The following is a 14,683-nucleotide window of genomic DNA, read 5'->3' on the forward strand; positions in this document are numbered from 1 at the left end:
AAAAAGTGCCAACAGAAAACTTGGACTTCTTATTTCATAATTTTGCATTACATAAGGCCTTTTCAGTAAAAATTTCAACACAGAAACTATAAAGGAAAAAGAATGATAAATTTGACCACATACGTATTAAAAGCTTATCTATTACCCAAAATAAAAGTCATAGTCAAAATTAAAAGATATATGACAAGCTGGGAAAACTATTTGGGTATTCGTAGTAGAAATATTTCATAGTAGAAGGTCAGAATGTGGCAAACATTTCTGTCCCAAACAAAATAGAGGTTTGTTTGTAAGGCAGGAAGGGACAATGGATAATGGATAGGCAACCAATTTTGTATGCCACAGCTTTGAAGGCAACTCACAGATAAAGTAGTAAAAATGGCTTGTCAACATTTAGATATTTAACTTTATTCATAATTTAAAAATATATATCAAGACCACAATGTAATACCATTTTTAATATATCATCTTAGTAATAATGGATTTGTTATTACCTAGTTTTGGTAAGGTTGTATATAGGAAAATGGGCACTATCAAACACTTTCTCATGGGTGTAAATCATTTTGGAAGGCAGTTTGGGAATCTGTAGCAAATAACTTATTTTATTATGCTAATTGATTGATCAACTCTACATCTAGAAAGGTATCCTACAGATGTATTCATACGTGTATAGGAGATATGTGTATCTAGATGTTCACCGTAGCATTACTTGTTATGACAAAAAACAAACTAAACTAAAACAATCTAAATGCCCATCACTAGTGAACTAGTTAAAGATGTAACGGTATATATGTCCAAGCATATATTTATTGTTAAAAAGAATAGCTAAATTTGTGTGTGCTGAAATGGAAGGTTTTCTAAGTCATAGTATTAAATTTAAAAGGCCAGATGCAAAAGAGTCATTTATATAAAATGCTGCCATTGAATGAAATATTGAAAAAGGGTGTGTGTTTAAGTATGGATAATTTCAGAGGGGATATACAAGGAGCTCTGGAAGTTACTCACTTCTGGGATGGAACTTAAGTAAGACACATCCCTTTATTGTATATATATTTTTGTTCTTGTTGAGTATTTAAAACCTGTATGCGTGGTTCCTATAGTACAGTTTTTAGAAGTAAAACAATGAATGTATATTTTGTTAGGGAATAATCAAGAGACTTAATAACCAGTAGGGACACGAGCCATTAACAATCCACTAAATTCTTTCTCTTGATTTAAAATGGGAAATATTATTTCTGGTTGTTAGGTATGATTATATATGGGAATATATATATATATATTTTTAATATAGTTTATTGATTATACCATTACAGTTGTTCTATTCTCCCCCTTCATTCCCCTCCACCCACACACTCCCTCCCCCACTATTCTCCCCCCCTTAGTTTATAACCACGTGTCTCAAGTTCTTTAGATTCTATATTTCCCCCACTATTCTCACCCTCCCCCCTATCTATTTTCTACCTACCATCTATGCTATTTTCTGTGCCTTCTCCCCCCTTCTCCTCCTCCCACTCCCCTGTTGCTAACCCTCCATGTGTTCTTCATTTCTATGGTTCCACTCCTGATCTAGCTGTCCTCTTGGTTTGCTTTTGTTTTAGGTGTGGTTGTTAATAACTGTGAGTTTGCTGTCCTTTCACTGTTCATATTTTTCATCTTCTTTTTCTTATATAAGTCCCTTTAGCATTTCATATAATAAGGGCTTGGTGATGATGAACTCCTTGAACTTGACCTTATCTGAGAAGCACTTTATCTGTCCTTCCATTCTAAATGAAAGTTTTGCTGGATAAAGCAATCTTGGCTGTAGGTCTTTGGATTTCATGACTTGGAATACTTCTTTCCAGCCCCTTCTTGCCTGTAAGGTCTCTTTTGAGAAATCCGCTGACAGTCTGATGGGTACTCCTTTGTAGGTGACTGTCCCCTTATCCCTTGCTGCTTCTAGGATTCTCTCCTTCATTTTAGTCTTGGCTAATGTAATTATGATGTGCCTTGGTGTGTTCCTTCTTGGGTCCAACTTCTTTGGGACTCTCTGAGCTTCCTGGATTTCCTGGAAGTCTATTTCCTTTGCCAGACTGGGGAAGTTCTCCTTTATTATTTGTTCAAATAAGTTTTCCACTCGTGGCTGTTTCTTTCCCCCTTCTGGTACCCCTATAATTCGGATGTTGGAACGTTTAAAGATGTCCTGGAGGTTCCTAAGCCTCTCCTCATTTTTTTGAATTCTCATTTCTTCATTCCTTTCTGGTGGGATGTTTCGTTCTTCCTTCTGGTCCATTCCATTGATTTGAGTCCCATTTTCCTTTCCATCGCTATTGGTTTCCTGGACATCTCCCTTCATTTCAATTAGTTTAGCCTTCATGTGTTCCTCTAATTTGTGACTGTACTCTACCAATTCTGTGAGCATCCTGATAAATAGTGTCTTAAATTGGGCTTCTTAGAGGCTGGCAATCTGTTGGTCGCTTAGAGTTATTGGCTCTGGGACTTTGAGTTCTTGCACCATCTTTTGGGCTGTTCGTGCCTGTTAAGTAGCAGGATCGGAGCCCTAGGTTTTCACCAGAGCAGGACAACTCAGTCGCTGGGTTGTGAGGTTGTATGTGGGGGCGGGGTCAAGAGAGACAATGGCTTCCCTCCGGTGCCTGCTGCCACGACCCCCACCAGCACCGCAGCCACCACTGTCACCAGGCCCACGTGCCTCGCTCCACTGCTCTCGAGTGTGCCACCGCTGTCAGCCCTCCACCACTGGGTTTGCCCCCTGGGGCCTGCGTGGTCCGTCTCACTGTGCGCGAATGTGGGACCTTGGTCAGTCTGCCCCGCACCCCGACTAGGTCCGGGCTACCTGCGCTCCTAGGTCTGTCCTGCCCGACCCAGCTCCGCTGCTGGCTTCACCTCCCTTACCGTCCTCGTTGAACAGTTCGTAGCTGTCGGACTTCCATATAATTCTGTTTTCTGGTCTCTGGGTGTGTCTTAGTTCTCCAAAACTTTTGTTGTATCCAAACTTGGTTGTGGGAGAAGGCACAGTGTTTCCACCTATGCCTCCATCTTGGCGGAAGTCTCCGGGAATATATTTTTTTACTATGCTGGAAACTTTGTTGCTCCAAGGCCCCAGTACCTGTATTAGTATTTTCTTACTTGGTTGGGTTTTTCTCCTTAAATATCACTTTCATCAGAGAAGCTGTCTTTGTCCATTATGATTCAAATACTGTCTCCTTCCCTATCTACTATGCACCGTATTTCCCTTAAACTGCTTGATTTGCCTTTCTGGCAGTGATTGATTTTGTTTGTCATAGATGACTTGGTTTTTTAGTCCATTTGGGCTGCTTCAATAAAATACCACAAACAGGGTGGCTTGTAAACAACAGAAATTTATTTCTTATAGCTCTGGAGGATGGCAGGTTGCCGGCATGGTCAAGTGAGGGCCCTCTTCTTGTTGCAGACTTCTCATTGTAACTTCACATAACAGAAAGGGAAAGGGAGATTTTGGGGGCCTCTTTTATAATCTCATTCATGACTTAATCACCTCCTGAAGGCCCTACCTCCTAATGCCATTAGATCCTCTAAAAACCTAATACCATTAGATTTTTGACATACATATTTGGGGGTGACACGAATATTCTGACCATAGCACTTGGGGTCATGAAGTTTGCCATAATCATTGCATACCCAGGTCCTCTAACAGTGTTTGGTATAGTTGATTCTCAAATATTTTAAAGTGACTGTTTAGAAAATATGAAATATTTGTTGAATGAATATTGTCTTCAAATTGATGGCTTCTAGTCTAGTGTTGGTGACCAAGTATGTGTTTACCACCAGCCCCCCCCCCACACACACACACCCACTGAGGACAGTTTACCTGGTAATGGAATTTCTGGCAGCTGTAACTGGAAGGGATAGGTGTTTTTCACCTCCCCAGGAAGCTTGGGAGGACTTAGTAGAGTCTGAGGGCAAAGAATCCCTGTCTTACTTGTTAAAGTTAACGTGGAAAGTGCCAGGACCAGGGCTGGAAAACCAGGCCCATTTGGCTTCCCCTCCAGTGAGCCTTCAGATCTCTGTAGCCCACTGTCACTTGCTTCCTCCTGCAGGGATTCACATTTGTTATCCTGTTGTTGTTGCTTAAGGGTGAATTTGTGGAATCCTGGATCCCACCCCCTGCAGCTAGGATGCTGGACTGGAATATTCAGAAGATAACCCCTGATTCTTTTTGAATTGCTTTATGATTTTTGAAGTGTGGTAATTTTTCTTTTCATTGAGGACCCTGTGTCAAACCTTTTTTTTTCCTTTTTTTGGATCATTTGTCATTTCTAGAACAGTATCAGGTGACTATATATTCTATAGTATAATTGGTTAAAACCAAGAAGCAGAAGCTTTAATGGAGTCCTCAATTTGGTTTCTACGTCTAATTTTATGGCAGAATCAGTAAATTTTTCCAAAGATTGAATGTCTCTGAAATGTTAAGGTTCTCAGTATAAGGTTTTGATGGAATGGAGTGGAATTTTTCTGCTCTATGCAAACAGGAAATTTGGAATTTTCTGTCTTCCAAATTTTGGTAGATAAGGAACTTCAAAGAGGTCATTGGCCATACTCAACTCACCTTTTTAAAGAATTGAGACTTTAAAACAGTATGTATTACCAGAAAACTGCACTTGATGGTGACACCCTTGAGCTGTGGTCGTGTTGGGCTTTTGAGGAATGGGTATATGTAGGGTTTGTAGTGAGAGGGTCTGAGTCAGTGGTTTTGTGTTCTGCTCCCCACTTCCTCCTTGTGTTTCTGTAGGCTTACCGTTTCCTTCCTGTGCTTCTACCTCTTTCCTTCCTCCCTTTGGTTTCTCCTCTGTCAAATGAATGTAGTAATAATCATCCCATTGACAGTTTTGCGGGAGCAGGAAATGATAGAATACAAGTTAATATATGTCTAATTGGATGATGGCAGCAATCTGTAGATTTCTCTTCAAAGCCAGAATATAGTGGAACTTTATTAATGAGCTAATGCTTCTGAACTTAGTGATTGGCTCCTCTCATTGTGTCATGTGGTCTTCATGTTACTGTGCTTATACTTCACATCTATAAAAGATACGTGAACTAACTTAAGCGCATCTTTAGAGGATAGGTCCTTGGTCTTCCAGGAAATATAAACTGTTATCCTGCTTCTGTGTTTAAAGAGTATTTATATATTTTTAAAAGACTTTATGTATTTATTTTTAGAGAGAGGGGAAGGAAGGGATAAAGAGAGAGAGAAACGTTGATATTAGAGAGAAACATCGATCTTTGCCTCTTGAACATGCCCTGACTGGGACCAAACTTTCAACCCAGGCATGTGCCCTGACTGGAAATCAAACCAGCAACCTTTTGCTTTGCAGATGATGACCAACCCACTGAGCTGTAAAGGTCAGGGCAAGAATATTTATAATCTTTATTGTTCTTTTAGAGTTAGAGGCATGTATTTTCATTAGGGAACATTCATTCTCTAGTCCTTCATTTTCTTGCTCACCTGACCACCCAACCATTTCTCTCTGTGCATATTTATTTTTCCCAGTGTGTGTGTAATTCCTTCAGGAGAAAATGGCATTAAGTGATTTGTCATGCATGCATTAAAAAGAAGAAAGAAATCCACAGAAATGTATTTAAAAGACAGAGGTTTCTTGTTAAATGTAACGGGAAGATGGAACACTAGCAACTGCCTTCTGGCTACTTGATAAGTTCTTGCATCTTGAAGAAGTATTGTATCAGTTCTGCAAAAAGAGCTTGTGGCATCAGGTAATGGCTGGTTGCTGCTTATGGGTAGACATGAATCTCTAAAAGTGACAGTACTCCTAGGACTATGCCTGTTAGAACTGTTAAGGGCATCAAAGATTATTAGTCTAGTTTCCTGATTTTTCAAATGAGGAAGAAAGCAAAGTTCAGACAGGTGAAGTGGATTGACTGAGATCAAGTATATTGCATCAGATCTGGAACCCTGATTTCCTGGTTCTATAGCCCAGTATTCTGTCCACTTGTATTTTGTGGGTATCTGTGAATTTGGCTGTTCATTTGTGACCCCACTCCATGATCCTTTTGACCAGTTGATTGTTCTAGGCTTACATCCTGACCAGAGCCAAGCCAGTCAGGTTTCCCTATCTTTCTGAGTCTGAGTGATGGCCTCTGAGAATGTTAAAACTAATAAAGAGAGGAAGTCTCTCTGGTGCCTTAAATTGACAGGTGAACAGTTGTGGAGCGATTGTTAGGCATCACCATCCATAGTAGAGGAACCTATTTCTAGGTGTTCCTGAAACCTGTCATATCCCTACTTTTCCAGAAGTTTGGATTGTTTTTCACTTGGATTCTTTGAGCCAACAATCATCTTTTTTTACTTAAAATCATTGTAATTGGGATTCTGGCACTGGCAATAAAAATAATATAGATTAATACTCCTGTTAACTTCTTTATTTTAATACCTATAGTGATTCTCCTTAGAGATTATGGAACACACACAGTAAGTCATTGTCTCATTTGTTTACAGTCTGAGTTTGCAGTCTAAACAAATGTCCAGATTGTACACATTTGATCAGAGTGGCTGTGTCTCTTACCATCTGTAATTATAAATTCTTTCCAGAGCAGTTATAGACTTCATTTATTTTAGACATTTCATTAAGGTGAATGAATCTTAATTTTATTATTTCTTTATTTCTTTAATCTTCTTAACTTATGCGACTGTTTGAATATATATTAGTAAGATTTTGCATAGTCTTAGTTTACTAATATTTATCAACAATTTCCTATATGGATATAGAAAGCCTCTAGTATGGGGCCCAATGAGACACTTCATGTTAATCTTTCTTTTCTTACTGGGAACAGTGAGAAATGGCATTTCCTTTTATACAAAGACTGTTTGACATATTAACTTGGGAAATTGACACCCTGTCACCACCCCCACCACCCAAGTGCTGCATGTCAGTGGAGCGCTGGCTCTGGCTGTTGTAGAAGGTTAACCAGGTAGGGACATTAATAGACTTTGTTCAAGATGATAATCTTTGAGAGCCAGCAAAATGCTATCAAGTATCCTTCATCAATATTACTACCACTAAATGTTTAAATAGCACCTTAGAGGTTACAAAGTTCATAACCAGTCCTCACAACAACCCAGAAAGATGTCTTTTAATATCCATGATTTATAACTAGAGAAGTTGAAGCATTTTTTAAAAAGATTTTTAATTTATTTATCTTTAGAAGGGAAGGAAAGGAGAGAGGGAGAGAAATATCAATGTATGGTTGCCTCTCATAAGTCCCGTGCTGGGAACTAGCCTGCAACCCAGGCATGTGCCCTGACTGGGAATCGAACCGCAATTGTGTGGTTTGCAGGCCTGCGCTCAATCCACTGAGCTACACCAGCCAGGGCCATGAAGCATTTCTTAAAAAACACATCTTGCTTAAGAGCAGAGTTGCTGACCTGAAACTCAGAAAAAAGTCTTCTGAGTAGTTTTTTTTTAACATCACAGTGAAAATACGAAATCTGAGTACATCCTAAGAAAAGCTTAGAACCTTGAGATAGTGCCAGTCATTGCTTCATTAAATTATTATTGAATTCATACCAAGGATGATGAGCCCACATTATAAGCTCCCAATGGGATCTGGGGCCCCATGCCTTTCAGAGGACTCACATACTATCTTGTCATCCTCATACCATACACCCCCCATGGCAGGAGTGTGTGGGTGGGTGTGTTTGTGTTGAGGAGGTTGGAGATAGGGAAGGTGGTAAATGAGTGAAAGCACTTTATTAGTCACTGAGGGGGTTTCAAAGCTAAATCAGATCCCCTCACCTCATAGTCTGTGTAAAGTCATTGGAGCTGAGAACAGATTCAGTTCATGGGAGGAAAAGGAACCAGGAAGAACATTTTATAACCATGGTCCTAGGGGAAGTCTTGGGGAAATGGGGTACAAGAAGTCTAATTTGGCTGGGGCATATGATAAAAATAAATAGGGAGAGAAGATTGGGGAAAGAGAGGAAGGCTAGGCTGGGGCAGGGAGTTTGGACATCATTCTCTGGGCAGGTGGGAGCCATTGATGGTTTTCGAATGGTTTAATAATGTGATATTGGGCACGTGCTTCTTATTACAGTAAGCTTTGCTATTTCTGTTTCCCATGCTCCTCATATCCATTCTGTAAACAACCCTGTCCTATTTACAGAGTAAATCCTAGGCTTACCCTCTGTTGACAGTCTCTGCTGCCACTAGGCTCACCCCGATCACTACTATTTCTCAACAGGGCTGCCATGGCGGCTTCTTCAGTGGCTTGCTGCTTTCACTCTGGCCCTGCCAACCAGTGCAAAATAAAATCTGTCAGTGTCGTGGTGTAAGCCCTGCGTCATCTTTTTATCACACTTGGAGTAAAATCCAAACTCCTTGCTGAACCCACGCAGCCTTGTATAACCCTGCCTGACCTGGCCCTGCCTTTCTCTTCACCCCTCTCTCTTGACTCTCACTACTCTAGCATCCTTTGTGTGTTCTGAACACCCAAAGCCCTTCCCATCTCAGAGTCTGCATTTGCTTGCTTCATCTGCCCAGGATGTTCTTTCTCCAGATCAGCCCAGATTAGCTTCTTACCAAAAGATGCCTTCTCTGCCTCTTGATGTAAAGTAATCCCTGCCCCAGTCACACTCTCCACCATTTACCAGGACTCATTTTCTCCATAGCACACTTACTGTTGTCTGGATGAGTTTCTTTATTGACTTGTGAGTGCATTACCTTACCTCCAACCTGCTCAACTAGATCTGAGCAGGGACTTCATTTTGCTCACTGCTGTATTGCCAGTACCTAGAGAAGTTGCAACACATAGTACATATTTATTGAATTAATAAATTTAGAGATTTGAAGAACTGGAGCATGGAGGCCAGACTGGAGCAGTGTGTTCAGGGTGATGACAGTGTATGTTCAGAGCCTTCTCAGTGGAAGTGAAGGGGCGGAGGCAGATAAAAGTGTGCAACCATCTTAGGGAACTGGCAGGATCTGACATGGTTTGAAGTGTTGAGTCATTGCAAAGGAAAGAAGTAGAGACATTTGAGCTCGAATGAGTTATGAGACACCCAGGATCCTTTTGGATGCTCTCAATCATTTCAACCCTACCCTGTACCCCAGCCTTCAGAAGAACTTGAAGCCTCCAATTTCTGATTCTTTTTGGGTTTTATGAAAAAATGGAGTGGTTTTTCGTAGGTGTCCCCTCACTCCAACCAACCTCACCCCTCCCAGGGAAGCTTAGGTTTCAGCTTTCACAAGTCTTCTAGGTGAGCAACTAACTACTTGTCTATTTTCTTTCCATTTTTTAAAGGGTGAATTTTCTTCTTTTCTATCATTTTCCTTGTTTTTATTTGGCCATGCCTTTTTTTTTTTGTCCTTCCCCTCAGCTTAGTGGGGTTTGAGGAAGGAGTGGACATAAATACATGCATTTAATGCACTAAGTTTAACCAGAGGTTCCCTCCAAATCCAATTTTATTTTTTACTAATTTTTTTTGATAATGCTTAGGTTAATTTAGCATTTGTTCTTCATGTTCTCACTTGCTGGGCCAGATATTTGAAGAAGATGCCCTTAGGGAAGAAAATTGAGGGGTTTTAAAATGTAGTGTTCTGCCCTGGCTGGGTGCTTTGTTGGTTAGAGCATTGTTCCAAAAGGCCAAGTTTGTGAGTTCGATCCCTGGTCAGGGTACATACAAGAATCAAGCAATGAATGTAACACGAGTACAGCAACAAATCCATGTGTCTCTCTTTAAACACCAATAAAAAATTTTTAAATGTTATGTTCTTGAAATGTTCACAGTGCTTAAGTGTGTGAGATTTCACAGAGGCCCAATCATTTCTAACTTCTAGACTCTCATAATAGAAATATAGTTTCACCCTTATTTGTGTAAACCATTAGGAGCATTTTAACATTTTAACATGTTTGTAATAAAGTTTATAGCTTGTTGTTTAAAATTGAATTTAAGGTAGTAAATCAAAGCTCTTGGTGGCATGCCCCTGACAGCAGGGAGAGCCTGGTAAGTGATGCTTAAGAGCTGATCAAAGAGGGTTGCCAAGCATTTTTTCCTGTGTTTGTGTTTGGTCCTTTAATCTGGTAGTGTTTCCATTTCCATTCTGAATACAGTAATGCACACTCCACTCCCCACTCACATCTTCTTGGCAGCATGTGGCATTGTCTTTGCCAAATGACCCCTGTTCAGACATCAGCCTGCCTTTGCTATCTAGCATATACAAGGTGGGGACAATGGTGATTGTCAGGAAATGGGCATCGTTCAAATTCGTATGCATACCACATTTTTGTTCTAGTAATCAAATGAAAGTTGAAAATGAAAACAGTAAAATTTACTGAGAAGTGATTACTAGTCATTTCTGCCTAGGTTCACCTTTCCTGGCCAGTGAAGATGGTGTGCTTGGAGGAGTGATTGTTCTCCGGTCTTGCAGATGTTCTGCAGAGCCTGGCTCCTCCCAAAATAAGCAGACACTTCTAGGTAAGCTGGACATAAACACTATGTGTGTGTCTTTCTCTTTCATTTTTTTAAGACATGGAAAGATTTCTATCCTTAAGTCAATAAGCTATGGGAGGGCCAGAATGCTCTGTTGACATGTAACCTTCTCTTTCTACTGATCTTTTTGCAGAGATAAACATCTAAAAGATGAATGTTTACTTCTGAGTCTATGCTTAGAGCATATTTGTAAAGTGGGCTTGGAACCAAGGACCTTCACTAAAGCCCAATATTAAGAATATTGGACCATGTATTTATCCCCTGCCTTATTCTACAAAACATTTGAGATGACCCATAACAATATACACAGTAACATAGAAAGCTTCGTCCTGTTCTCCCTCCCCAAAAGGAATCAGAACCACGTAAAAAGCCGCTGGTCTAGAAATCCATCCTGGCTCCATCACTTATTGGCTGTGACACCCTTATGTATCACTGTTCTGTGTCACTTCCACATCTGTTAAAGAAGGATGTATGCCATGTCCTTCTAATAACGTTGTGGTGAGAGGGTCAAATGAGCATTTTTCAGATTTGCAGATGTTCATCCAGATGTGTGATAAAACCCAGCCTGCCCTCTACTTGGCATGGCCCAAACTTGCAGGGCTACCTCTATGCATGGGTTGCCTTTTTCTAATTCATTCATCCAGAGCAGCATTTTTATTTATTATTATTTTATTTTTTAAAAGATTTATTTATTAGACAGATGAGAAGGGAGGGAGGAAAGAGAGGGAGAGAAACATTGATGTGAGAGAGAAACATCTTTCTTGCACCCACCCCAACCAGGACCGAACTTGCAACCCAGGCATGTGCCCTGCCTGGGAATTGAACCGGTGACTTCTCACTTTGCAGAACAATGCCCAGCCAACTGGGCCACACAGGTCAGGGCCAGAGGGGACATTTTAAAAAATCTTCATAAAGATGCCACATAAACTAGTAGAGAGCCGTATATGTTATTTTTAATTGACTTTTTAGTTGAGGTGTACAAACATTCAGAAAAGTGCACAAATCATAACTGCACCTGCTTGACAAATTATCACAAAGTGAACTCACCCATGTAACCAGTCCCCAGATAAAAAATAGAATTTTACTATAACTTTAAAAGATCACTTGTAATACCTCTCAGTCCCTGCCCCTTCCAAAGTTAACCACTATGCTGACTACTACACACTATGATTAATTTTGCTTGGTTTTATATTTTATTTAAGTGGAATCAGGGAATGTGTACTATTTATGTCTGATGTGTTCAGTCAACCTTAAGCCTGTTAGATTCATCTGTGTTCTACATGTTAGTAGTTTGTTCTTTTCTCTTGTTATGTAGTATTTCCTTGTATGGATATACCAGTGTGTATTTATCCATTCTTCTCTAAGTATTTTTTAATATAAACAGATGATTAACAGGAGCTGTGGTAGTTAACCTCTTTGTATAAATTTCCTAATAGGGAGTATGGGTGGTACCTGATCTGTATGGTATGATTGTTGTGAATTGCTGTAATAAAAGTCTCTTCATAACTTGAGGATCTGTGAGTATAAAGTAGAAGAGTGGGCATATCTCATGATCATAAAAAATATTTTTTCTATAGAAGCCCAAAGGGCTTTCATAGAATCTCTCCCCTCGTTCCTGAAAAAAAAAAAAAGCACCTTTGTGTAAAGCAGGGGCATCAAACTCATTTTCATCAGGGGCCACATCAGCCTAGCGGTTGCCTTCAAAGGGCCAAATGTGACTTTAGGACTATATAAACGTAAGTACTTCTTAACAGTTAAGTGAGAGCTTGGCACTGCTCCCAGTGCGGCCCCAGATAAAACCTGGTAGAGGGCTGGATTCGGCCTGCGGGCCTTGTGTTTGCCACCTGTGGTGTAAAGTAAGTATCTCTTTCTTCACCAGGATTCTGACCACCAACCTTATTGTTTTTCTTGTGGTATTCTCTTTCTCTTGCTACCCATTATGCTTGGTACTGATATTGCTCCCAGGAAATGTTTTTTTTTTTAAATGGTCACTTTTTGTTAAACCAAGCCATTTGCTTATTTGGTATCTTAACCATTGTTGAATCCTTTGAATATCTTTCCCAGTTAGAAAGCAGGGAGTTTGCTTTTAAGTACCTGGGCCTTCCAGAAGAATTCAGAGTAATGTTAAGTACCAGCAGGCGGGAAGGCAGTTACTAGAACTCCTCAGGGACTTTTCCTAGGACAGGAAGTCGGTTATGTAATGAGCATGGATTCTTGACCATTTGAGTTAATCATGAAAATTATAAGGTATTTTTGGTGGTATAGTATAGAGATACATATTTAAGGATAAGTCATAGAATTTTAGCTTATGTTAATAAGTTTTATCAGCAAAGTAGTAATTTGTAAACTGGTTTCTACTCTCAAGAAGAAGAGTGAAATGTGTTAATTTATGAGCTAAGTGAAATATTGTCATTTGTTCAAGTGAACAGGAGGGCTTGATGTTTATGAGGTTTATCTACTAAAATCTAGTGAATACTAGTATCAACTTGTAGATGCTACAAACTACATGAATTTTTCTATTTTTTGCTTTAAAAAAGTTATGTATGTTCGGTGTGTAGTAGGAAAGCAAACACGGTACAGAAATAAATGTAGGAAGGGAGATGGGAAAGTCACCTTTGGTCCCCCACCTTTCCAGAGCCACCACCCTCTGGTTCTGGCTATTCTCATAGGAAATATTTTCACTCTATAGAATGTGTCCATGCTTCTCTTTCTGGATTAGTCAGTAATGTATGACTCCTTTTGGGCAAAAAATTAAGAATATAGTTCACATCCCAATGTCTGACTTCAGCTTTTTCTGTGTCTACTCTCTTTTCTGAAAAATCAGTATTTTCATCACACCACAAAAGCAGTTTCAATAAAATGGCATTGCTACTTAGTGTTGTCCAGAAAGACAGTATGAGCCACTCCTGCTGATAAATACACCAATTACGAGAGTCCCAGTGGGCCCCTTCAAAGGTGGGATGACTGAAATACAGGCACTTCCAGGATTTGTTTTTCTTTACTGGTTCATGAATAGAGTTAGAGAATCTCAGGTACAAAGAAAACCTCAAAGTCCTCTTGTGTGACCTTATTACATGTGTTTTGCCCATAAGCTGTTGGCAAGAAGTGAAGCTTAATTTCTCTTCTCTTGAGATTCTCTTCCAATTCATAAAAACATAGCGAAGTAACAGTGTGTAATTTGTGAGGTGAGGTAAAAAAAAAACAACCATTGTGACTTCTCTGAGGCATCTTGCTCTCTCTGCTGGATCCCTCACTCTGGGAAAGGCCAACAGTTGTTTTGTGAGGACACTCAAGCTGCACGTGACAAAAAACTGTGAGCTCCTTCCAACAGCCCTTCACCGCTGAGTGAGCCTTCAGCACTGAGTGAGCCTCACCTCTGAGTGAACCTTCAGATGACTGCAGCCCTGGGTAGATTTCTTGATTGAAATCTCATGAGAAACCCTGAGCAAGAATCATCCAACAAAGCCACTCCTTAATTTCTCACTCACAGAAACTGATATAATAAATGTTTGCTATTTTAAACTACTATATTTTGTGGTAATTTATGCTGCAATAGATAACTAAAAAACATTTTGAATCCTCTCACTGCCAGATGCCTCTCTAGTTTGTCCAACAATCTACAATGACAAGTCAAGATGCTGTGTTGCATCTTTAGACAACTCAAATGGTCAGACTTCAATTTGCATTACTGAATGCTGGTTCTCTTTGGATGCTCTGGGACAAATGTCGTCAGTGCCCTCCACTTTGCATGCCCTAACCACTCTTTCCCAAACTGTCTCCTTCCCACCTCCACTCATCTCCCACCTTCATGCTATCACCAGACTTCTCTCTCTATGGAGAACTTAACTATGACCTGAAAAAAGGAAGTCAGGAGAGAAGCATACCGTCCTGAAGCAGAAAGGCCAAAAAGAGAACCTGACCCAATTATGACTTGAGAGCTACAGTAATCCCAGGATTGGAGGGGTGATAATGGTCAAAACAAGAACCATAAAAGTGTATATAGTTAGTCTATATGTCTAAGCTAAATGTTGAATAACTTTCTATAGAAGCAAAATATATATATCTCATCCTCATGCTCTTTTAATTCTTCAGTGAGAACACATACACACACTCTCTCTCACACATTTCCACCTCTGCTGCTCATTCCCCTATAAGATGGATGGGAACTACTTACCTTGATGGGAAATGCACTTCCCCCATATGACCCGA

The 14,683-nt window shown here is 40.0% G+C and overlaps 1 protein-coding gene across 6 annotated transcripts in view; it reads left to right on the plus strand.

Moving 5' to 3' along the window:
• Positions 1-14,683, plus strand: part of TASP1 (taspase 1) — a 355,079-nt gene that overhangs the window by 286,778 nt on the left and 53,618 nt on the right. For 4 of the 6 annotated variants that reach the window (XR_005064338.1, XM_037031312.1, XM_037031335.1 and 1 more), the window contains one exon: positions 10,349-10,459. The exons of the other annotated variants lie outside the window; for them this stretch is intronic. Coding sequence is in view for 3 of the 4 variants with exons in the window: in XM_037031312.1 (XP_036887207.1) it covers positions 10,349-10,459 (111 nt within the window). In the remaining variant the exon portion in view is untranslated. The remainder of the gene's footprint in view (positions 1-10,348; positions 10,460-14,683) is intronic. 6 annotated transcript variants of the gene reach the window in all.

This window comes from Sturnira hondurensis, unplaced genomic scaffold (genome assembly GCF_014824575.4).
Source record: "Sturnira hondurensis isolate 20B ecotype Veracruz unplaced genomic scaffold, ASM1482457v3 Scaffold0001813, whole genome shotgun sequence".
Lineage (NCBI taxonomy): Eukaryota > Metazoa > Chordata > Mammalia > Chiroptera > Phyllostomidae > Sturnira > Sturnira hondurensis.